The sequence below is a fragment of the Atractosteus spatula genome, chromosome 13 (assembly GCF_055471065.1).
Source record: "Atractosteus spatula isolate fAtrSpa1 chromosome 13, fAtrSpa1.hap1, whole genome shotgun sequence".
Taxonomy (NCBI): Eukaryota; Metazoa; Chordata; class Actinopteri; order Semionotiformes; family Lepisosteidae; genus Atractosteus; species Atractosteus spatula.
The window spans coordinates 32,135,428-32,160,183 of NC_142718.1; the positions used below are offsets into that span (position 1 = coordinate 32,135,428).

The 24,756-nt window shown below is 35.9% G+C and overlaps 1 protein-coding gene across 4 annotated transcripts in view; it reads right to left on the reverse strand.

Moving 5' to 3' along the window:
* Positions 1-24,756, reverse strand: part of LOC148822079 (formin-like protein 2) — a 75,464-nt gene that overhangs the window by 38,998 nt on the left and 11,710 nt on the right. For all 4 annotated transcript variants that reach the window (XM_088930060.1, XM_088930058.1, XM_088930059.1 and 1 more), the window contains exon 2: positions 436-519. In XM_088930060.1, coding sequence (XP_088786186.1) covers positions 436-519 — 84 coding nt within the window. The remainder of the gene's footprint in view (positions 1-435; positions 520-24,756) is intronic.

Here is a 24,756-nt window from a genome sequence, read left to right on the forward strand (position 1 = left end):
AGAAAAAAGATCAGAAAAAAGAATCAGTAGGACAGTAGTAACTTATGACAGCAGATTTTCTTCCCACATGGGATATCATTCTGTGATTTATTAGCTATGGAACGTTTTATTTTCTTTCCTGTTAGGCACAGTATTCAGTTTATCCAGTTTAATTTGGAGTAAAACTCTGCTACAAGTATAACTTAAGATAATGGAAGGTTTAAAACATGAACATGTGATTTATTTAAAAATCAGAAATAATAGGCAAAAGGGTAGAATAATAGATGTAATGATACAATATAAAGTGACATTTGTGACTGTACTGACAGCATAAAGTGACATTTGTGATTTGTAAATGGATATAAACGGTGAATAAACTATGATTGTAATCTTCAGCACACCCATCTCAATCTATTTCATTAAGACATTAAACTTTAATACAGGACAAAAACTTACCTGATCACAAATAAGTTCCCATTTCTTTTCATTGTCATACTGGCGCAATAACCGTGCTTTATCTGGAGGAAGGTTCATGGAGTTCTGAAAAAAATGTAAAAAATGCAAGAGTGAGATAATTTTCACTTATGCAGTATCTTCAACAATCTATCCACGGTTGAGGAATGGCACAAAAATTACTTCAAGATGTAGACGTACAGTAGGTGCCAAGTAGCAGATATTAAACTTGAGGTTCCTTTCTAGTTTTAAAGACAACGGTTAATGATCATCACAACAAATTGCCTTAGTATGCGTCAGAATGACTTTCTCTTCAGGCCAGGAATAACCACAATCGCACTCCACTGTACAGCCTCTAAAGCTACAATACTTTCTTGTGGGATGTTGACCAAATTGAGCACCATATTCCCAACTGAGGTCCAACCAATACATCATACAAGTTTAACATGCTTCCACTTCATTTAATACTATACTCTTAATTTATCCAAGCATTTTACTGTTTTTTTAATGGGTTTTCACAGTCTAGCACACATATCTTCGGCACATATCACTTGGTACATATTCCACTTCAATATTATCCATCTGATACTTGAATAATTCTTTTTCTTGCTTTGGATTTATCAGTGTTAAATTTCATTTGCCATGTGTCTGTCTAGTCAAATATTTTGTCTATGCCTTCCTAAGTTGCCCACTGTGTTGCTAAAGTTTTTGCAGCACCACCTGTTCATACCATTTACAAATTAGACAAGACGCTAGTAACCACTAAAGATCAAAAAACAACAGTGAAACATGAACCACAGGACAGTGGAAGCTGTTTGGAAGTTCTTAAAACCCAGAACAGCAGACACTTCAGGGTTTTGCGAGCATTGAACAAGCTACTCAGCCATGCTGTTGAAGCCGATACCCTGGCCGTCTTTTACTCTGAGATTAATTAGCGGCTAACTACCAAACAAGATTGATAGGTCAAATGGCCCATTTGTAACCTTTCTTAAGTTCTTATGTTATAGCATAGGAAAAGCAATGGTCCTAGATCTGACCCCCATAATATCCTTCTCAATTCTCACTCCAGTTGGTGGTAACCCCTTAAAAGGACACTTTGTTTTCAGTTTTAAGGGCTGTAAACTACTATTTAATGTACTGATTCCGCTGGTCAATACTCCAGTGGACATCCAATCTGCTTAAAGTTGGTTTGTCATGTTTTACTATCTACACACAATGAGACAGCCAAGCTACAATGACCATTCATTCTCCTTACCATTGATTCTGCCTCACAATATGGCCTGTAAAGATACTTGAAGTATGTAGCTTAATGTCAGGACAACATTCAGCCCTTGCTAGGTTTCCTCATCATGAGCTGGTTAAACTTTTACTATGTGAAGAAGCAAAGTCTCCTTTCCCATTACACAATCCATTTCTTATTTCCCGTTTACTGGACTAAAGAACATCTGCTTCATGTAACCTTTTCAACCCCCAAAGACCTCAGTTGTGTAGTTCTGACTTTAATCCCCAGAGTAAACTCCACCCGTAAATTCTTTTTTTTAAAACAATTAGTGCTTGATCACCCTCTTTTCCAAAACTGATACGAATTTACAAACTAGTTTACTAAAATGATGATAATATGATTTCAGTTACTGACATTAAGCATGAGCATAAGATGACTTATTTGTGACAACTCGAAAGCAACAGAAACAATTCCATTTTGGAAATGTGCTGCGCTGCATGAGAAACACAGAAAGAATAAAAGGTGGTACCTTAAGGAAGAAAGCAAAGATCTTGTACAAAACTATGATTCCAGTTCTTTATTTTCCAAAAATAATGTTATCTCCATTTAACACCAATTGTTCTTTAATCAATATAAACACTAAATGTATATGCATTTCAACAGATACAAGTACTCTGCAGTCATCAGATTTACCTAAATTTTGTTCTCGTCAAGCAAGACACAAAGTAAATAATCTATGAAAAACAAAAAAAGCAACAGGAATTAGGAAATTGAATTTGTGGATGGACAAAACTAAAAACCTTTGTTTCTCAATGAGGGATTTAGTCAGCCCAAAATGAGAAATGTTTCTTGAACTAAAGCCATGCTGAAGCCCATTCAGCTTTCCAACTGAGCAGAAATAGTATGTATTATTAGGTTCCAAAGCTAAAATGTTTCACTATAAATAAGATATAAATGTGTACTTTTCATAGTAATATAGGCGGTTACACAAAACATCCTATTAATATAATTTTATAATACATGGTTTTATACAAATCTAATTATAGTAATCTTAGCTTTGCAACTTCACTGTATACCAGTTACTGTATTGATTCCTGTTGCTCATATAGTACATCTCAATTAAGGTATATAGAACTATAGTTTTTACTGGGTAAAATGCTGCCAATGAAAGTTCATGGCTGCTTCAGGCAAGGGAGTTTTTATTAGTCCTCATGATCTCAATAGCTTTTGGCCTACAATGCACACCCACTGTTCTTTCACAAAATTGCATTAGCATTGAAAACAGCTTTGGAACAGGCGTTGTGCTGACTCTGGGGGACTGCAGCCTCTGATATACCAGCCATCTCACTCACCAGATTCTCATAAAGGCCGTATAAACACTTAAAGCAAGTCTGATTTCACCACACAGAATATTATTTGAGAACCAAAATACAGTGGAAATTCTGCCTTATGAAATCTAATCTTGATTAGCAGTGTTGCAGAAAAGACAAATATATGAAAAAAGCATTTTATTATACATTGTTAATGCATATAGGAATGCTTATATTCAAGCATATTTAAGTCATACTTGTCTAGGTACTCAAGTATAAATCCATTTTAAATTAAAGTAAATTGAAACATCTTATAGAAAGCATTTATTTTCCCATTAAATATTTTGTCAAACCTGAAAACATAAAAAACAAGAAAAAGCCCATCTAGTTCACTTGGATGGATGAGATCATCAGTCGGATTAGTTACTAACAGCCATTTCTTGAAGGAAGCCAAGGTATCGCTTGGCTGGGTAGCTTCTTCCAGACATCCAAAGAGCTAGAAATGCAGCAAAGACAGTTCCTTTAGAAATGTAAACCAGTGAAGCAAGTGCTCTGAGGTGCTGTATTTGTAAAATGCTTAAATATTGTGTAAAGGATGATCCATTAGGATTGTAGATTACTGCTGGTACAAAATATGTATGAGAGAGAAGATGAATCAGGACTCTTTCACAGGAGCCTATTGACAACAGCCTACACATGCTCAAAGGGGTTCATACCCTGTCACTGACCAGATCCTGTCAGAATTTCAATACCAAGATTTCTAATCTTATTTTAACATTTTTGCAGGCAATGTGAGATGTACAAATATCTCTCACTAAATCATTAACACTGCATATCTGTCAATTTACTAATATGTTTTTTTTTCTGAGGAAAAAGGTTCATCTTTCAGATTCCTCTTTGCCCTTTGCTGACATCTACCTACGGTATGAAACAATAGGCCACAAACCAAATTTCCACAGGGAATAATGACAAAAGCCTCTAGCTCTGAGACATCAGGTCACATTCCCAGACAAGGTTATATTAAAATGCCTTTTGAAAAAACAATAGCTGACTGAAACTGAAGTCTAAAAAGCTAAGAAGCAAACTACATTCAAGCACATTTCATGCAAAGAAATGAAAAACAAATCCTGTCAAGGATTGTTAAACTGACACTACATTACAGTGTTTTAAGGGCTCATATATTATTTACTACAGTGTGCACTACAAAATATGCCTTAATGGACCATAAATTCCATGTTTACAGTTGTTCAGTAGGTCTAGAGGTAAAACCTTCAGGAAATGTGAGGGCACTCAAATTTATCTTTGGTTCCAATATAAATACTGCAAAGTAATGCAAGGCTTTAAAGAACACGTTAGCCAATTCTGAATACCAGAATATGGAATAGTGTGCTGTCCATTTAATAATTAAGTATTATAAACTCTACAAATATGTTACACTGCACATGAAAAAGATTTTGTCCAATATTTTCATTATCCATTGCTTTTTTTACATAGTAATTGGTCTGAAATTTCTCAAAATACTGATACAACAGCTTCCTAACCTTCACTAAAATGTCAGACAAGGACAATTTAAGTGTTTATCAAGAAATATTGCAATTCTGTACTTCACTTTATAAACTTATATCAAGGCACACAATGCAAGTGCTGTGTGTAAATACCATTGCAAGAAACATCAAGGAAAGCATTTTACTGAATAATTTATATACATTTAAACTTAATAATCTGGGATAACACACATGCTCTTCTGATTTTTCCCACTTCGTTGGATAGTCACTGGATTGCAGTTTGCAAGGAAAAACCCAACCTTCTACCAACTACAACAAGTGTGTTCAAACAAAGCAAGAACACAGGTGGCAGGAAAAACAAAAGAGGGGAAGAATTTTTGGGGTACAGGGAACAGTCTGGTGTAGCTGTGAAAGTAAGGCTCCATTTCTTCTCCTGGTTCATTCCTAATTAAACTGTATATATATAACAAACTGGAAACAAGCAGAGACTGAATGAGGGAATAGATACTGTGAACATTCAATGCTTTAAATTGCTATTGTTTTACAGTGGAATGACAGCATTTCTGACTATGTATTTCTGAGAATTAGTTAACAGCCACAAATGGTGGATAGCATTTTCAATACAGAGATGAACATTTTCATATACTTCAAAGTTTAATATACTGTACTGGAGGGTACAGACGTTCTGTATGTATTTAACAGCATTTCTGCAAATGCCATAAGGAATTCTCTAATGTACCATAACTTATATAAGGAAATAAACTTGGAAATTCATGACTATAAAAACATAGCAGTTAGGTGGAGTTTAGATTTCTTTCAAACCCAACAAAAAGATGTTCAAAATCCAGTTAGATATACAGCAACTGTCTCCCTAACACAAACTCAGAGAAGCAGGCCTGTTGCAAGCATAACTTATATATTCAGAATGTATTCTTGGGATATTTACCAGCCATTTTTTAAAGTTACCTGTAGGGTTGCACACTAGGAAATCCACAGACTAAAAGACATCATTAACTTTGAATACACAAGGAAAATACCGATTTAAGCCCTCTGTGCTATTTGACTCACTGCCGCTGGGAATAACTGTATACCATGAATGAGTCACCAGGGACTGGCATTAACTGTTTGGCACAAACCTTCCATTCATATCCTCTCTGGTGGTCTCTCCAGAAAATAAGCACTGCATACTTTTTGGGAGATACCAATAAGAGCACATATGGTTTTCTGCACAGCACTTAGAAAGTGTCTACTGTTCAGCGAGTTTTCTGTAAATGTCACGTAAGAAAGACTTTTGGCTCCTTAGCTCCTCCGTAGTTGAATCAATCTTACAGTGTTCCAGCACACTGCATTCTGTTGCAGGAGTGTCATGCGAACTAGTGAGTTCTGAATAGTCTGCCCCTACATCTCAACATAACTAGGTCCAGCACTACAGTCTTGACCTGCCTACCTGAGTTCTTGACACAAAGTACCTATTGCTATATATTTGCATGTTCTCTTACTCGATTACTTCCACACTGTTATTTCCTTAAATTAAGACTACACAACACATCCTATATTGAAGTGCACTGTATTTTGCATTATCACAAACCTTACATGTCAACTTACACTTAAAGAAGGCATTGTCAAAATTAATACAAATATTGATCACAGGTTCTGTATCATCATAAATAAGCATCATCATGATTTTTTTCAGTTTTATCTACTGTACACCATTTTGGCAAAGAGGTACATTGATCTTATATAATGTCCATACTGACCCAAGCATATTTAAAACAAGCAGATTTAAAATCCAACAATTCTACAGATCTGTAGACAAACATTCTTGCACAGCATTAACCCACCTGCAACAGAAAATTATTCCAATAAGTAATTTAAGCAATTATCAATTTAATCTGCCAAAATACCCGATTATGTTTATAAAATACTCATGTACCAGGAGTAGCATAACCAGATGAGCCAACTATAAGCATGCACTAGTACATAGAAATGGGCAGCCTGTTACCCACAAGTCAAAGTGATTTTTAGAAGATACAAACAGTGGATAAAGAAGATACAAAGATTACATATAAGAAATACTTTAATAATTTAAAATGTTAGAGATTTTTGAACACTTTGTTAATTCCATTGCTGTGTGATGCTGCTGTCCTTGTGACTGCTTCTATACCACTAAATCAGATTAGCCTGCTCACTGCCTAATTCAGCTTGATGTTTTGTCATTACAGTATGCAATGTCTTTGTTCTGGGTAATACATTTAATTTACAATTTATTTACATAGCAAAAGCATTTCTGAATATTGATTTATATAATCGGGGTCATATTTATGTGGTATGTTTTCATATTTAAAATATTTAAGAAGTTTTTGGAAAGTATTTTCTAATTATTGGAAGGTTTTATGCTGGTAAGGACACTGATTACAAAAGGCTGAAGCTTGGTTTGTCACCATTCCATTCCAATGGAAAATGCTGAAAAATGTAAATATCTGAGAAAATTGAAACAATTTTTGAAAGGATGTCTGTGTGAGCTGTTGTGATTCGAGAGCAGTTTGGTCTTTGGAAGTTTCTTTCTGAGCTTGATACACAAACACATTTTGAATGGGCTAAAACAAATGGCCATAGTAAATTTTAAGAGCAAAGGGACATAAAGCTCTTCTGGTATTACTAAAGTATAGTGCTAATGGAGCAGTTATTGCAATTTATACCATTAGGTGTTAGGTTTATCTCACTCTCAATTTTAACGTATTTTTAATATATTTATATAATTAGAAATATTAATAACAATAAAACATCTTTTTTTAGTGCAGTTGTATTCAATTGCCGGAAAATGGCATGTATCCACACAGCCAACGGCCTTGTCCTTACAGCTATCAGATAAACAAGAATAAGATTACGATGAGGTGTCCTTGTGAAAGCACATTCCTGTTGGGATTAGCAGTTTACAATGCATAAAGGCTGAAGTTTTCCTTAAACTTAAATGCAGTCTCCTTCCAAAGTACTCTATGCAAAGTCATACTACACTATCTTGTGCGATTCTGGTTGCCACAAAGGAAAAAACTAAATAAAACTGAATATTTGTGTAAAAAATCTCTGTATGCAGAAATACTAAACACTTTCTATAAAGTGCTTTTAAAAAAAATGAAAATTAAAAAGTATTTAAGGTTAAAGTCAACACCAAGTTCTTTTTTAAAAATATGCATATATCAGATCATAGGGACATATCAGGATTATAGAAGACTCTGAGCTGAATATACTGCATGCTTAACTTTTTAAAATAAATACCTTCATTTCATATCCTTCAATTATGTACTGTATATTATATAAATAAAATATATATAATTCATAAAGACAGGGCCCCGACAAACTGTGTTGGTAGAGTACGAGACTCATAATCTCAGGGTAGTAGATTGTGTTCCACGTCGGGCGCCAGGTCCTCCATGTTGGAGGTTGGGCACAAGGCTAACAACCCTGTCCCGTAAAAAACTAATGTTACAGTAACAGCCGGAAGGCATAATGGGCAAACGTCCATCCATCACTCATAAATTCTTTCAAATTCTTGTACAGAACATAGAGAAAGGAATGTGTAGCAGGTAAAAAATTTCCATCACCCAACACCCTTCTTCTTATTCCGTTTCTAAATCTTAGAAAATGATTCAAGAGAATTATGGGACTGAAATAAAATTGAGACATTACAGTTCTAATATACATGAGCATATTTCACGGAGGTTTTCAAGACTGTAAAAAAAAAAAACCATAATGGCAGCCTGTGTGGCATGGTTTACTTTACATGGTGATCTAGAAACAAAGATATTGTTTAAGGTAACGATGCTCGGGAATCAGTCTCACTGTTTGCAAAACACAGGACTATGCTTTTGATTTTTATTCTTTGCACCTGTAACTAGAAGGATACTGAATCAAATCCTGGGTAGGGAACTACTGTTGTCCCTTCGATGTTCTTTAATTCAGACTGCTTCAGTGAAAAGCACAGCTGTATAAATGGGTACCAATGCAAGACGATGATTCCATCATACAGAAAAGGTAACAATGGAGTAGGATTCCTCTGCCGGCCGTGGGATACAAACCGGCAACCTTCCAGCCACAGGAGCAGATCCTTAGCCACAGAGCCACCACACCGCCCCAACAAGTGATGAATTTGGGTTTCACACTGTATGCAAGGTTATAGTCCAGTAATTTCCATGAATGCATCATGGTGAAACAGAATGCCACAAACAAGCAATCACAAACACTCCACAATAACTGCTAAAATCTTCAAAATGTATCTTTTTCATTTATTTAAAAAAAATAAACATTTCTGTTCATGCAACACAATCAAGGCACTTTTTGGTCAACCTAGGAGCCTGAACTAGCATTAGTCAGATTGTAGGAGCACACTTATCCAGTCTTTTCAAATTTTCTCCTCTTTATTGAGGAGATGTGTGGGGTTGAATGTTTGAGAATGAAACACTGGAATGCAAAATCCATCCCAGATCTATCCCATTCAGTTCCTAACAATCGACATTACCAGCGTGCACAGCATGTCAGCAGCACAGCAAAGCTGAAGGCTTCTCGTCCTGTCACGGTTCATTTTTACGGTGTTCATAGAATAAGAAAATAAGGGTTTGTTCTCAGAGATGTAATCAAGGAGTCATCTAGATAAAACAGTGATTTTTTTAAATGATGAAATTGTAAACGCACAAGTTAAATGATTCATGTCATGAGGAGGAGACAGATCGGTGCTCAGAAGTCCTGTAGCGCGGACAGTCTCAAATTAAGAGGTACCAGACCTGACCACCAGCATAAGTTAAGGCGCAGCTTATAACTGTATGAACTGGAGGCTTTTACAGTATTTGGGAGGGGGCTTAAGTGCTGCTGTACCTCTTATGGAAGAACTATAAGCACTCACAGAATAATATGTTCCATGGTCAATGAATTAAACATACTGATGAATCACAGGAGCAGAAATGAAGGGTGTACACTGCCAAGTGACACTCAGAAGCTGAAATTACAGTTATTTCCTCCAGGCATGTGTTCTGATTCATCAATTCTGTGGTGAGAGCTCAGACCATGGCTGTAGTTTAATTGATGAATGAGAAGGATATTAACAGTAATTCCTTCACTAGCTTCTTTTATGTGGACACAGACATTTCAGCTGCCAGCTGAGAACCAGTGCTGGGCAAATATTTCAAAGTAACAAATTTCCATGGATTAGTCCAAAAGCCTTGACGGGGCTTGATTACAGTATATATACTAATGCACAAAGGAAACTCAGATCTAATGGATTTCATCAAACATTTTTAACTCGGATAACAAAATAAAAACAAATACATACTTAAATACAGATCATAAGACATGTTTTCAGTATTAATAACATTTTCAGAATGAAAATATTCCAAAATTAGCAGAGCATGATCTCTCTAAGCATTAACACACATGTATGTTGATTGTGCATACGCTTGAATTATACAGGTATGTCTGATCAAGCTCAGGACAGACTGTTGTTTGTGATGTAAGGCCCCTCTTCAATGGGAAGCTATAGCCAGCTAAAGGTGAAGGTTGGTCAGTTTAATTTTTCTCCTGTTCAAAGTATTGACAAGTTGGTCCCACAGATGTACAGGACAAGGACTTAGCTCAGGAAAAAGACCTTTAACACAAAAAAGCTCTTGTGTTAAAGGAGATCGCTCTATTAGCTTGAATAGAGCCAGTGTTAGCATATTGCTCACCATGATTTCTCCACAGAAATTGCCTTCTGGCTTGCTTTAATTGGTTTAAGTCAAGTGTTTTACTTCTCTGGGCAAGTAAACATTTCATTCTTCTCCGTTATACATGACTCCTTCTTGTCAGTAGTAACCTGGCAATTTTTACCAATCAAGTCATGTCTTTCACTGTTCTTGCATCAATTCAAATAATCTTTTCGAATGGCTACTTATACAGATTAAATCTTAATGAGAATTTAAAGTATTCTAATACCAAACACTGAGCACTTGCTGGTTATATTAAATCACATCACTTGAGCTCCATGTTTTATCCCAAAAAACAATTCAATCAACAGACCTATTCTGCTTGCTGTTTAAAATGGGGGGGAAAAAAATCACCATGGGCATATTGGAATGGAAAATTTCATTTTCATTTTGCATTACCAAACGTGAAAAATAATATCTTTAATAAAAATAATGTCTTTTGACTTTTATGCTTCCGAAAGTATGTGTGGGCACACCAACATTTATTGCAAACCAATTTGCAAATTTGTGCTCTGGGCACTTATTAAATACGTTTTAAAACAAAATTTCAAAACCCCCAAAAACACATTTTCTAAAAACTAACATTTGAAGGGCAATTGTAGTATTTTTAATACAGCCCCCAAAATATCTAACTTGATCTTTTTCTGCTCCGCCTCCATCGTCAGATATCCCATGCAGTTCACCTAGACTCACTACACCCAGGAGTGTACTTGTACACTAGGGGAATCAGCTTTTCCTCCCCATTCCCACCCACAGCAGCACGCGAGTACTCCGATTTAGTATAGCAGCATGTCTTAGACCCGCCCCGCTTTTTAAGAAATAAATGACTCACAGTAATCTGGCTCAAAGTGCAAAAGCACAGTTGAGCTATTGTTGATTTAAAAAGCTGGAAAATGGCAATCGTCTTTGCCCAGCTGTTACAGAACCTTCTAGTCCTTAAGCTGCCTCTTTGCAGAGGCTCTTTTCTCCGATTACTGGTTTCCTTCATAACTTCCCGAGCGCTACCCAAGTCTGCTTTTCTCCACAGCTCAAAAAAAAAAACAATGAACGTCTCTTCTCCTAGTCCTCACAAAGAGCAAACTTTTAATCACAGACAAATTGTCCAATAAACTGTGCAATCCAGATCATTGACAGTTTCTACCTCTTAATTACAGCGTTCGGGAAAATTCTTTATGTCATGAAAATATTCTCCATTACATATTAAGACAAGCAGAAGAAGGTGAACATATATTGTTTCATTCCGAAAATAACTGCAAGGCTAAAGCATTCCAAAAGAAATAAATATTCCATCCCTACTGGTCTGGAAATCTCTTCAAAATTCTTATAATGTATACATTTCATGTTCCCCAGAAAATCTTCATTACCAGGAAAAATAATGCAAAAATCCATTAACATAATAGGTTTCAATTAACAAAAACTTCCCTGTGATGCCATTTACCGAAATATCAGATCTCCTGCTTATTTTCCTTATTAGCACAGCGTGGCTCCTCTAATCCTTTAATTTCAGTGATGGCCCAGGTGTCCTCGCTGTCTGTCTTCAGATTAAGAGTATAATCCAGGACGACTCCATCTGATAGGTTTTTTATGCTGTTTTTGTGCATGTATGGGTATTTTACTTTTGGCCCCCTTATTTAGCCATCTTCTGTTTACAGCCCACAAAAGCTTATATAATGGCCATGTACACCAAAAACAGCATGCATCTTTTGAATGATTTATTTAAATTAAGAGATAAGCATTTTGTTATGTAATTAGGACAGATAATGGTTAACTGAGCCAGTGAGAATTCATGTTAAATAAATGTTTCTGCTAATGGAACAGAGACCTTTTAAGCAGTCCATTCCAATTAAACCAACACAGTATTAACTAGAAAGTTTTCTATTTATTTGAGAAAAAAACAGCTAAAGCTTCATATACTGAGCTGTAAATGACAACTCAAACATAAAGGCTTTTTGTATTTCTCTGTGAAAAAAATATTTTGACGATCTTTAAAGAGCAATGACTGACATTTTCCCTCATAATACGCAATCCTACTTTGAAACTAAGTATTAGGATCTCTTCATTCTTTTGAGATTTTGACAATTTATAATTGAACAACAGGCTTCCTCAAGCATCAACATCACTATGTACTGTATTTACTTTCTGATGTTTACAGTACTCTACATGATTTCTGTGTATTTGTCTATTCACAGTAACAAGTACTTTTCAACTATCAACTTACTCGTCGTGTGGCTGTGTCCTGAATTCATAAACAACTAATTAAAGCCTGCACCGATAATGCAACAGCTCATGTACTGCACAAAACAAACTCCAAATCAATTCCATTGACATAACACTCATCTCTTTTCTAAGTACACAATACGTAAACAAAATAAACACTGCACAATGTTCAGTAAATGTTTGTGAATCCCCTTGCTTGTCTCTGTTTGAACCTCCCACTAAGTTTGTGACGTGCAAAAATTGAACTATTTTCTAATTGTATCACAAATCAAATCATTGATACAGTTCAGGAGGAGCAATGAACCTCAAATGAGTCCCAGTGGCACACCATTGCTTACATCTGTCCAATAAGATCTGGTATCCCTTAAGTTTACCAATTATTGTTTCTACAATATTCCTCCAATTGAACTTTAAGTATCATTTCAATAGCTTTAGCGGTAACAGAAGTAAGACTAATTGGCCTAGTTTTCTCACTTACATCTCTTCCCTTTTTAATAATCATTGATATTAAATTTAATTTGCTGTTTCCAGTCTACAGGTACTACTTCCGTTCTAAGTAAGTTGACATATCCTAACGAGTAGTCTATGCATATGACTGGGAAATTATCATCAGAACATGGCGATTTTCTTTTTTAATCATTTGAATCCCTGCAGCACCTTCATGTCAGTAATGATAAAACTACTTAATGAGTGAAGTTTGTTCTAGAATATAGAAATGTAGAATAAGATGTACTTATCAAACTAAACCTCTCAGAGCTGACTTTGGGTCGAAACGTCCTGAATACCACCTTCATATCCAACTGGGGTTGTGTGATTAAATAATTGTTTCCTAGCACTTACACTTTTTAATAACACTGTGTCCTGTTATTGTGTCTTTTTTGTCTCCTGTATAACACTGGTACAAGCATCCCTTGGTCATGCTGTCAATTTAAAACAAGAGTCCCAAACATATCAGAGGGTAAAAACATTAAGGTTCTGCCCTTAAGTACTTTCATTCTAATGATTGAAATCTACAAATATTTCAAAAACATGTATAGCACCACTCGGCAGTTTTTCTAACACAAAGCAGTAAACAAATTCGCAAAACAGAAGAACAAGTTGAACAAGGGCAAGTTTCTGGTTAGGTAATTTGTACGGATTGATAATGCTAACATTTTGCACCATTCAAGTTAATGATTAGCTTCCTTTATCTGAGAGCACCTGCTACACTAATAAAATCATAAAAGAACATGTACTCCAATTCTGTAGCAGCAAACTGTAAGTGTCTGGCCAACTTATTTTTTTTTTTCACTCGTGGGCAATGACACACCATCTGGAAAAACAATTCTCTCTAAACTTTAGTCAGAAAAAAAATAGCCTAAGCCAATCCTTTTTGATGACTGCTGAAGGGCATGTGTCTATGGATTCTGACAAATACCAGGAGTTTTTGTTTGGGCAAGGCAGAACAGGAAGCAGTATATGTCCAAACAAAACAGTTCTGTTTAACGCAAATGCATCCCGACAGCTCAACTACTGCAGAAACAAAAGACGTGTTGAGCTAGAATGAAAAAAAGGTGATCTGATTAATGGTGTGAAAAAAGCATTTTAATAAGCAGTGTAATACAAATGCTGTCATTTCAATACTACTGTACTTTCAAAATAGTTCTTATATAAAATATAATGATTAGATGTTACAGGAAATATAATAAATCCCATATTTCAGAGATAACCTCCAATAGAGGAAAAAAAATCATCCAGGATTACAACCTGGTTTGTTTGAGTAGGATATACATCAAGATGAGAGCCTATTAAACAATAATCCCATTAGGTACTGTAATCTGATTTTTTACATCAACCAACTTGCAATATAATACTGAAAAGGATTAACCTTTCTGCCATATTCAACTCATCTGCCACCACTAGGTGAGACTGTAGATCTCAGTTTATTCACTACTCTATCCTTTAGAGTGTAATTGTAACACAATGCAGCCTGTTGTAAAACTAACCTCATCAATTACACAAAATCAATTGACTCATCAAAATAAATTTTCAAAAATTCAATCTTTTAATATTCTGCTTAGTAACCATCTAATGCTATAAAACTGTGCAGCTGCTCTGACTGTAAGATGTGTCAGTATTATAATACAAACTGTCATTACTATAACAAACATGGATTAGAGGATGGTGCAGTGGTTAGTAGGCCTGACTCGCTGTGCTGGGGCCCTGGGTTCAATTCAAGACCTGGGGTGTTTTCTGCGTGGAGTTTGTTTGCCCCAAGTTCCTGTGGATTTTGGCCAGGGGCTCCGGTGTCCTTCCACAGTCCAAAAACATACTGTAGGTTAATTGCCTTTTGGGAAAACTGGCCCTGGTGTGAGGGTGTGTGTCGGTATCAATGTGTCTGCTCTGTGATGGGCTAGCATGCTGTTGAGGGTGTACCCTGCCTTGTGCCTGTTACTTGCTCAACTGCAGCCCTGAACTGGAATAAGTGGTTGGAGAACAGATGGATCTTATTACAGATTTCTAGTCTACTTAAAACAGATACTGAAAACCAACAATACTGAAGAAGGATATATAATTTTGAAAAATTATTAATAAGAAGGCATTCTATTTTGTATCGCAATCTGATGTCAAATTTTACTGAATAAAGTAGTAGAATGCAAAACGAATTATCTTTGGAAAAATCCATAATTAAAATCACACGCTCAGACCTCGAAGGTTGAAACATGATTTGGAATAAACAATGAGCCATAATTAATTTTAACAACGTCGGTCTACAGGAAAACTGCAGATAGATGTCACAGTAGTAAAAGAGATCACAATTCTGTGTAAAAAATAAGATAGTCAATAACCTCACAAAAAGGGCAGCTGCTGAAAAGCATAAAAAATCTAACTGTTTCAATACCAACACTAGACTTTATAGACTAGATATTTTGATGAAATGGGGATATCTTGGGCACAGTTTATTAAATACTTGGTTCCACAGTGTGTGAAAAGTACTGATTGTCTATGCGTTTTCAGTACAGCTATATGTAACAATTATAAATATGCCACGGTTAGTGCTGTACAATAAACACTAATGGAATGGAATTTCTGCCTTATGTTTAAGGAGTCTTTCTGAGACTAGCAGAGACCAAACACTTGCTGGTCATACAATTTTTCAAAACCAGTAATGTAAAGTAAATTACTGATTAGTCTGCCTAATTTTTTTAATTTCGGGTCCTGAAGTGCCAGCTGCTATTAGTCATGGTTCATTCTAATATTCAGTAACACACCCATCTAATGAAGAAAAAATTAAATTAAACACTTTCTCAATGTTTAAAAAGTTGGAAAGCTCACTAAAACAATACAAACATCAAAAACAAGTATTAGTGATCTTGGTGAGGATCTTACGCAATTTGGTCTGGGAGCCATTATTCTTGTAGAAATGCCAAAATATTAAAAAGTGTACAGCACAGAAAAGTCTTGACACTGCCAAAACTGTAGGTGGTATTGATTCAAAACAGAATCATTCCTCTCTTTGTGTAATTTAAACATAATTATTTGTTTTATATAAACAGAAAAGAGTTATAATGTCAAGTGATAAATATAGTACCTTTGTCAAATATTATAAAGCATTATGAAGTATCAAACACTGTTCTAACTGAACCTGCATGTGTGTGATGTCCGAGTTTGAAACTACAGTAAAAAGGCAACAGGATTTGCTTCCAGTGGCACTTATATGGAACTGAGGAATTATGAACTTAAACTTGTAAACTTTAATACCTTTGTGGTGATAGCCAAACCCTCAGTTTGGCTTAGAAACCTACCTAAAATTACCTACCTTTGTTCGCTTTACAAGTTTTGCCTTTTTCATTTTACAAACTGAGGGGAATTCTAATGACTTCTAAAATATAAATATGTTCATAAAATTAAATATATACAAAATTTAAATATGCACCTGCCAGATCTAAAGCAAAACTCTCTCATCAATTGTTCCCAAGAAAACATTTTTGAGAGCCATGAGAAAGTCTTCAAACAAGAAAATGCCATTTGGCCTATCAAGCTCGTTTTTATCTTCCAGATACCTCGGTTTGAGTAGCAAAATACTCCAGGGCTCTCATCCAGTCATTTCTTGAAAGAAGTGATAGTACCAGCTTCCACAACATGGCTGGGAAGCTTATTCTATCATTTATACACATCCCTATACATGATCCTTTGCATAAAGTAGTGCCTCCTGTCCACAGTTTTAACTGCACTATATTCTGAAGAGGTCTTTAGGATTAACTCTGTTCATGCCTTTGAGGATTTTGAGCACTTGAATTGGAACCCCCTGGTATTCTACTCTGTTATAGATTAAGAATTTAGCTTGTTAGAGTAAGACATTCCATTGAGCGCAGGAATGTACCTAGTCACCCTTCCCTAGTTTGCTTCCAAAGCAGCAATTTCTTTCTTGTAAATGTGGTAAACAAAACTGTACATGATATTCAGAAATACTGAAAATATCAATTGAAATGTGGTCATACTGAAGTAATATCCAGCCATTTTTCTTTTAAAAAGGACAAAAACTATATGGCAAAATTCACATTCAGAGGAAAGGTTTTACAGCCATGACAACTGTTTTGTAAACAATTGTTTTACTGCTGTGGTAAGTAAAAAAACTTAGGATGAAGCGTAGGGTCATGAAAAGGTTTGTATTTTATTGCTTTTGAGTCAAGAAATTAAAGTCCATTGTATCCATAGTACAAACAAAACACCTTCCGCAACATGCCTTTAACAATTCCAGCGACAATCATGACTTTGAATACTTTTGGAAGGTGGAGTATACAAATATAAAAAAGAAAAAAATGTACTTGCACTAAGAATAGTAACCCACACTGTACTATACTAATAGGTAAAACAGTTAAGCATTTCAAGAATTTCCATATCCAAGAACTTCAACACTTCCACCAAAAAATGCCTTGGACAAATGCTTTGATGATTTGATGCTCATCAGAAGTATTATCTAACTGCAGCAGTTACAGTATGGAAATAGTCCAGATAAAGAAAACACAGTGGTCTAGTTTTATCAATAGATAGGTTTCATTTACAGTGTATATATACATCTTTTTTCCACAATCAAATGAGTTAATGCATACCAGTTTGACCAACTGGAAGTGTTGGAACTGCTAATGCAGTCAAGCATATCTTAATTGTTAACACTTGTGGGATGCCGCCTCTATTTCCAAAACAAAACATATCAATATTGAAGCCTTTGCATTATTTATATGATTTAAACAAAAACATATAAAGGGACTGTTTGTACAGAAAATATTTCAAGATCTATTACATCTACAGTATCAAGTATAGAACTGCTCCAAAACCTACACTGCTAATGTTTGTATAAGAATTATTGATAGTTCACCACGACAACTTAAAAAAAAAACAGTTACACTTTAAGATGTTGTGCAGCAAGCCCTTGTTTTCAGAAATGTCAGAACATGTTCCACTTATTGTACATCAGTTTTATCTAGATCCACATTGACAGCAGTGTTAAATGTTTTAACAGTGCTACAGGCCCCTTTATAACAAAAGAGCTTTAGGACCCATTTACCCATAATACTAGAGAATATCACTACTCACCAAGACATAGTCTAAGTAAACATGCAGTGGTACTTAAAATAACAAAATTAAATCATTATTTCTTCCAAAATGTAACTGGCAAACTGTCAAAATCATTTCAGTTTTTAAACATTTTTTTTTAATGCAGGTTAATATCTATAGTGTCAAATTCAGTCTAACACTGAATTTAATGTGTGAAAAAAAAATATCGTAACTAATTATTATAAGATTTGTATGCAAAATTACTTTCAATTGTACAAACATTCCCATGCAAAAATATTTAAGGTCGAAATGTATATCTGTCATTTGTTAATCTTATTCTTTTCTAAAGCAAACCGGGAGCTAAAGTACTTTATCAAACTCTGAAAGAGCTAAGAGGATTTTAAATCTTCCTAAGCAAATTCCCAGTCTATATATGATTAACCTTTTATAAACCTTATTACAGCACATTCAGGTCACGTGAGGAACGAAATTAGAGAACTACATGAGCTTTAAGTCTTTTGTCCCATAAACCTGTAACAACAGATTGCTTCATTGTTCTTGCTGGTAAGTAGCTGACACCGAGACTATTATCAAACTGGGGAAGGGCAGGAGAGTACATTCAAATGCACCAGGACCTTCCATTTTCTTTGCAGATGTTGCTACTGGCAAGAACATACTCTACAAAAACCTTCTTTCTATTCAGGCAGCTTCAAAAAGCAATGCACGTCTCCCGAGACTTCCTGTGGTTGCACTTCAATTAAAGCTGGAAAAAGCAGTCTATTGCTATAGCCAAGTGCTTAAATATTTCAGCATGGATGCAATCAAGCAGATGCAAAGTGATTTTAAAACTGTAGACACAATGCACCTCTTCCCTTGCAATGACACAGTACATTAAGAGGAAAGCTGATTGACTGTCAGAGCTCTGTTCTCGTCTTCAGGGGTCAAAAAGTCACTGGCTGAATTACTATAGACAGAATGTACCTGATATGAAGGCCGTATGAACAGGTCTGTAGGAATTAACCTAGTTTGCATTCCTTGAAAACATGACAACTGGTCTCAAAAGTGATTTAGTCACAGGCTAGATAATATAAGAAAAAGGAAAGCAGAATCACAGTAATCGTTTGCAAAGAAATGGAAATTGCAACAAAGCAAAAACTTTGTTTTTCTGTCCTTCCAGTAAGGGCCGAAGAGAATATTGATGTTATTATCAAGATTATTTTTTGTACTTGCCTTGCAGTACAAACTGTTCTGTTTTTGAGTACACTCAATATCAAAAATGAGTGTTCACCCACCTACTGCGTTTACCAAAACATTCCCTGCTGAAACATATCTGGGGCAAAAACAAAAATATACTTATTACATACAGTATAAAGTGTCAAGCCCAACTCTGGCGCTAGTTTAGATAGTTCCTATTAACTAACTCAGAGCTAATGCTTATACTGTATACTGTATCTTTTCTATAAAAGCTCTTTATATCCAGTACACTCAGGAAAAGTATTTAGTGTGTCACATTTAAGTGAAAGTGTTCTACAGTATTACACTGGCCCAATAAACAAAGTTTCAACATCTTTTTTCACAATCTCCAACTTATCATTTCGACCTTGGTGGACTGCAAAAAAATCATTTTCCTATGCACAGCTATAGAGAGGCTGCTGTAATGTCTACTGCTAAATATCTATGACTATATACAAGTAGTAGAAACTAAATATTTACCAATACAAATTAACTTGATATCTGTGTAACTTGGCATGTTTATTGGTACTTTTTAATAGATTTATTTAAAGCCTACCACCAGCGGGGCTTCCAGTTCTGATTAATGCTTGTGCATTAAATTGTTTGTTGATGGTGGAGCTTTAGTACAGATAAACAGTCTATAAACTGCATTAGAGAATCAAAAATGAGGATACAATTACATACTATAGAGCTGCAAGTCTACAGAGGATTCTACATACTGTAGAGACATCAGGTATTTTCTGTAAAATCAAAGCACTCATACATCTAATTCAAATACAGTAATACAATCCAATTACAATCCAAGTACCAGAGTAATTTTGACACATTGTGCTTAGCAAACTGCCAAGGGCCTCATATCTATAAGACATAAAGTGGACAACTGCATGAGATGAGATGCAAAATTTCACAAGGAGAATAGTATGCATAAAGTAAAGATGGCTAACAAATTAGGAAAGAACTGATACGCTTAGTGAATTTTTGTACTCGAAAATTGGTTGTGTTCCTTGTTGCCATGACTAATTGCTTTGAAGGATCCCGGAGATTGAACATAATGTTACTGGTGGCCTTCAATCAGTCCCATAAGAGTTCAGTCTAATAACAGTTGAATCTATGCTCCCCATGCTGTTGTGATCACCCCTAAGGAAGGGTGCTGGAAGCCTATCAATTTGAGTTTAGTGCCAGAATACATCAGAGGTGAAATAAAACCACCACTGTTTTGTTAGCTGCAGTGGGCTCAGTGATTATCAATAGCCTGCTTCATGGAGAATAACAATTCTTTGGCACAAGTCTTTTCATTGCATCAATCATAAACATGTCACAGCCCATTTGAGAAAACACAAGGAACGCTGGGTAAACAGCATGATTTCTCATATTCCTACAAAAGCCTTCTGCAGCAACTAAAAAAAAAAAACACGAAAAAGGACAAAAACTCCTACAGCAAAACCTTCAAGACAATCCCAGTACTCTGCTATAAATTAGGAAGTCTGCCCAGAAATGGAATCTTTTCATTTTTGTTCTAAATTACAAATTTATGCAAACTGATACAAAAACAATGATGCAAAATAAAACTGAAGATGCAAACAAAAAACAAAGCTAGATGTTTTCAGCACTTTCATAAACCACACCGATGCAGATGTCCACATTAAGCTGTTTTCACAGTAGCCTAGTTTCTTTCTACACGTTCAAGCAAAGCATCATTAGAAAACTTATAAGTACGTGACAGAACAGCATGATTTTGTGCTTATTTAGATTTAGTTTCAGTATACATTTACAATAAAAACGGAATAAACATTACTATTCCTTGCACTTATGCAGTTGAGATCAACAGCAATTTTATTTGGTAAAGCTGCCTGTCTGTTAAACTGCCACCATTAATTTAGGTGAAAATAATAACACTACTAAGAGGTACAGTAACCTCTGGCTTTTAAGCTGATTTTCTAATAATAACTAAGAACGGGTCTTTTTAGTTAAGACGCAATAAGAGCTATAAAGGCCATCTTGAGTACTTGCAGTAGCATTTCTTTTGTCCAATATTTGCATTGTTAATATCAAGGTCTCATAAAATCTTGGTTTATACAATAATATCCATGTTTCCCTTTAGATCTGTTCATTTTCTTTAAATGGTAGAAATATTGTCAAAGCATCTGTGTTATTTAACCCCTTGAAGCTAACTGAGTTAGGTCTCTTTTGATTTTTTTTTTTGCTTTAACTGTGCTCTGTAGGACTGGTACATTCTTGCTTTCAGTAAAAACATCTTATCCATTTACCTCCTTACTTCCTTTCATTAAAGGTGATGGTGATTGAGCTTAAAGAAAGTTGAGCTTTGTGATCCAGATGTCACACGTCTGTGACCAGCATCCCCAAGTGCTGGGTGTATAACTAGCAGAGCATTGATGCATTAGGGCTGGGATTACAGTAACACGCCAGAGCTCTCTCAGCAACTTCTGCGACTTGCCAAGTATCTCCAGGCTTGCAGTGATGTCACATGCTAACTCTCCTGTCAAGAGCGGTGAAGCTTGCAGCATTTCACATGATGAATGGCTGTACAGGTGGGTGTGGCAGAGGAGCCAGTCCAGGTTTTATTCTCCCCTAAGTGGTACAAGAGACAACCAAATCCGAAATAAAATCTTTATTCCAACAGCTTCTGAGAAACCAGAACAATTACACTTTTCAGGATGTATACAGAAAGTACAGATGGTTTCAATGCAGAGATTAAGAAGGGCATTTGAAGAAACTGGAGGGCACAGATCGAGCCAGCACTGAATGTTGTTGGTGGCTTTGTGCCCACGTAACAGATCCCTACACACCATTCAGTGCACTGAATCTGGCTGTCGGCCCAGGACACTAGCAATTCAGTTCATAATACGTCCAAGGTTTGGTCTCCAGAGAGCATCTTCATGCTGTTAAAGAGAAATATCCCATCATCTGCAACCCACACAAAGGAAATGCAGTGCTGCCAAGAAAGAATCTTTGGGAAAAAGGAAAACTCCAGCAATGCAGAAAATTATCAGGGACCTTTGAGCACAGTATTACTTAATGTGCCCTGACTGTACAGTACACATGTAAATCCCAAAAATGTCTTAAAATCACTATTTTATAAAGATCTTTTCTTGTAAAGATTTTGCATATATAGTTCCATAAAGGACAACGTTTTTCATTTTATTTTTAGGCATAAAAAGAAGAAACAAACGGTCTTCAAGTCTTAGTTGTGAGATGTTTCTGAACCCTATAATAAATACATGAAAGTTTATGAATGATGACTATAAAAAAAATCTTCTGAACTTAAAGTGAAACTTTTAAAATAATATTCAAGGAATTTCCTTTTGAACTTCAGTCTTTCAATGTAATATAAAAATGTTCTGTACACATTTATGAAGATAAGAAACACATTCAAACATGTTCTTGAAGTTAACAATGAGTTTTTCTGTGCTCTACAACTAGCATTATGAATAAGGAACCTCAAAAGATGTTTTAGGGCACACCATAAGAAAGAAATAAATACTGTAGTTATAATGGGAACATCACTTTCTGTGCATGAGAAAAAAAATAATGCTAATTCAGAACAGATGGTCAAAGCATGCACAATTTGTGACTTACTTGGGTACCAATAAATGATAGTACTTGCCTCACAGATATTCTTTGGCTAGAAAGAAATGGCAATGGGCATTCATAATTAATCCTGTTTAAAAAAATAAAGCATGTCTAACAAGTAAGGGTGCCAGAAATAATGTTTTTACAGTTACAATCTATCCCATGTAAGTCGGTTAAAACAGTGTCAAAAAGACACTAAATCTCCTTGCAAAAATTAAAAAATGCATCATAACTATTATCAATTATTTATTACCACAACTGTTTAGTGTTGATTGTGACATTCATGTGATAACAACATAAAAAGCACTGCTCAAGAACAAGAGACACTTAGCCCCGATTCTGCCACACAAACATGAATCGCAGGCAAAAAAAAAAACACTGCACAGAATGTCTTGTGCCATTATACAGCACCCTCCCCACTGCCACAGGTTGGCACGAATTTTGGGGCACGGCATTAACATTAGCAGAAGGATATCTGACGGCACACTGCCGAAAATTTTTGAACACTGCCCTGAGGCCTATGAATCAAGGTTAATTTAGTGGTGCAATAGGCAGTATTAATGAATAAGAACAAAACAAGGAAATCAGAATTTAAAAAAAGAACAAAACGAAAAAACATAAAAATAAAAAATACTGCAAACAATTGAATACATAAATATATGAATAAACCATCCTTTTTTGCAAATTCAGTGGAGTACTACACTGTGCTCAAAACCATGAGGAACATAGAACTGGCAACTCAAATTAAAATAAATTACTTGGCTTTCTGTGAGCTAGACTGTCAGCAGCTAAATAGGCAACAGTAACTGGCATCTGTCACTCACTGCAGACAGACGAAAGTGGGGGATATAATAAGCTGCCTGTAGCGATAAAAGTGTCAGCAGCTTTGGTGTTTTATAGCACTGATTTCTTCCAAAGGACTGCAGATTGTGCAACAGACATCAGTCCCTTGCTGCATAAGTTGTGACAACACCATTAGAGAGCTTTGCATGGAAATCCATCATACTTCCACAAAGAAACGTTTTTCCCCATTTCCGTGGAGCCATGAACTATACACATATACATGGCAAGTAGCTATGCAGCACAGTCACATTTATTTTAACCGTAAGTGTCCATTCAGAAAGAGTGCACATAGTCTATAATACACACATCATCATGCATCTATGCAAATTATCCTGAATCCCTTCGTAACTCGCTGATCCTTGTGACAGCTTTGTTTTGAGCAGGGTACCACTTCAAATGGGGGACCGTGCAGCACTGGGGTCCTAGGTTACATTCCTGGGGTGCTATCTGCTTGGAGTTTGCATGTTCTCCCCGTGTTCACTTGAATTTCCAATCACTGTGGGTTCCTCCAACCCGAGGAAAGAGAGGTCCAAAGACACACTGTTAAGTTCATCGGCATCTTGGAAAAACTGGCCTTTCTTCCCCAGAAAAACTGATGCGAGTGTGTGCACGTTTGTGTCTGTGTGCCCTGCGATGGACTGGCATCCTGTGGTTAAGATGTGGCTCCCTTGCAACCTCGTATTGGATAAAGTGGTTAGAAAATGGATGAATGGACAGTCTGAATATCTAGTTCATACCAAATAACCTCAAATACACTGGCCCATAACACCTATTACTGACTGCTGAACACAGGTGTAACAAAGTCATCATCGAAGAGTCACTGAGCACACATTTGGAATGGAACAAGTAATAGGTTTATTCCATGCTGAAAAGAGAAGAAAGAAAACATAACGTTTCAGCTGTGGAGCCTTCTTCGGGTGTAAGAAAGACAGGGCAGTCGGAAAAGATAATATAGCTTGGGAAAACAAAAGCCAGGAGAGAGGAGGAGGGGGGAGCAGGGGAGAGGCAGAGTGGCCAATCAAGTGGTGTGAGGTCGAGAGAGGTGAGGAGAGGAGTGAAACAAAACCTACAAATGAATAGAGAGAATTAGAAAAAAACAAGGCACAGCTGAGAGAAGGGGGACACAGGACACA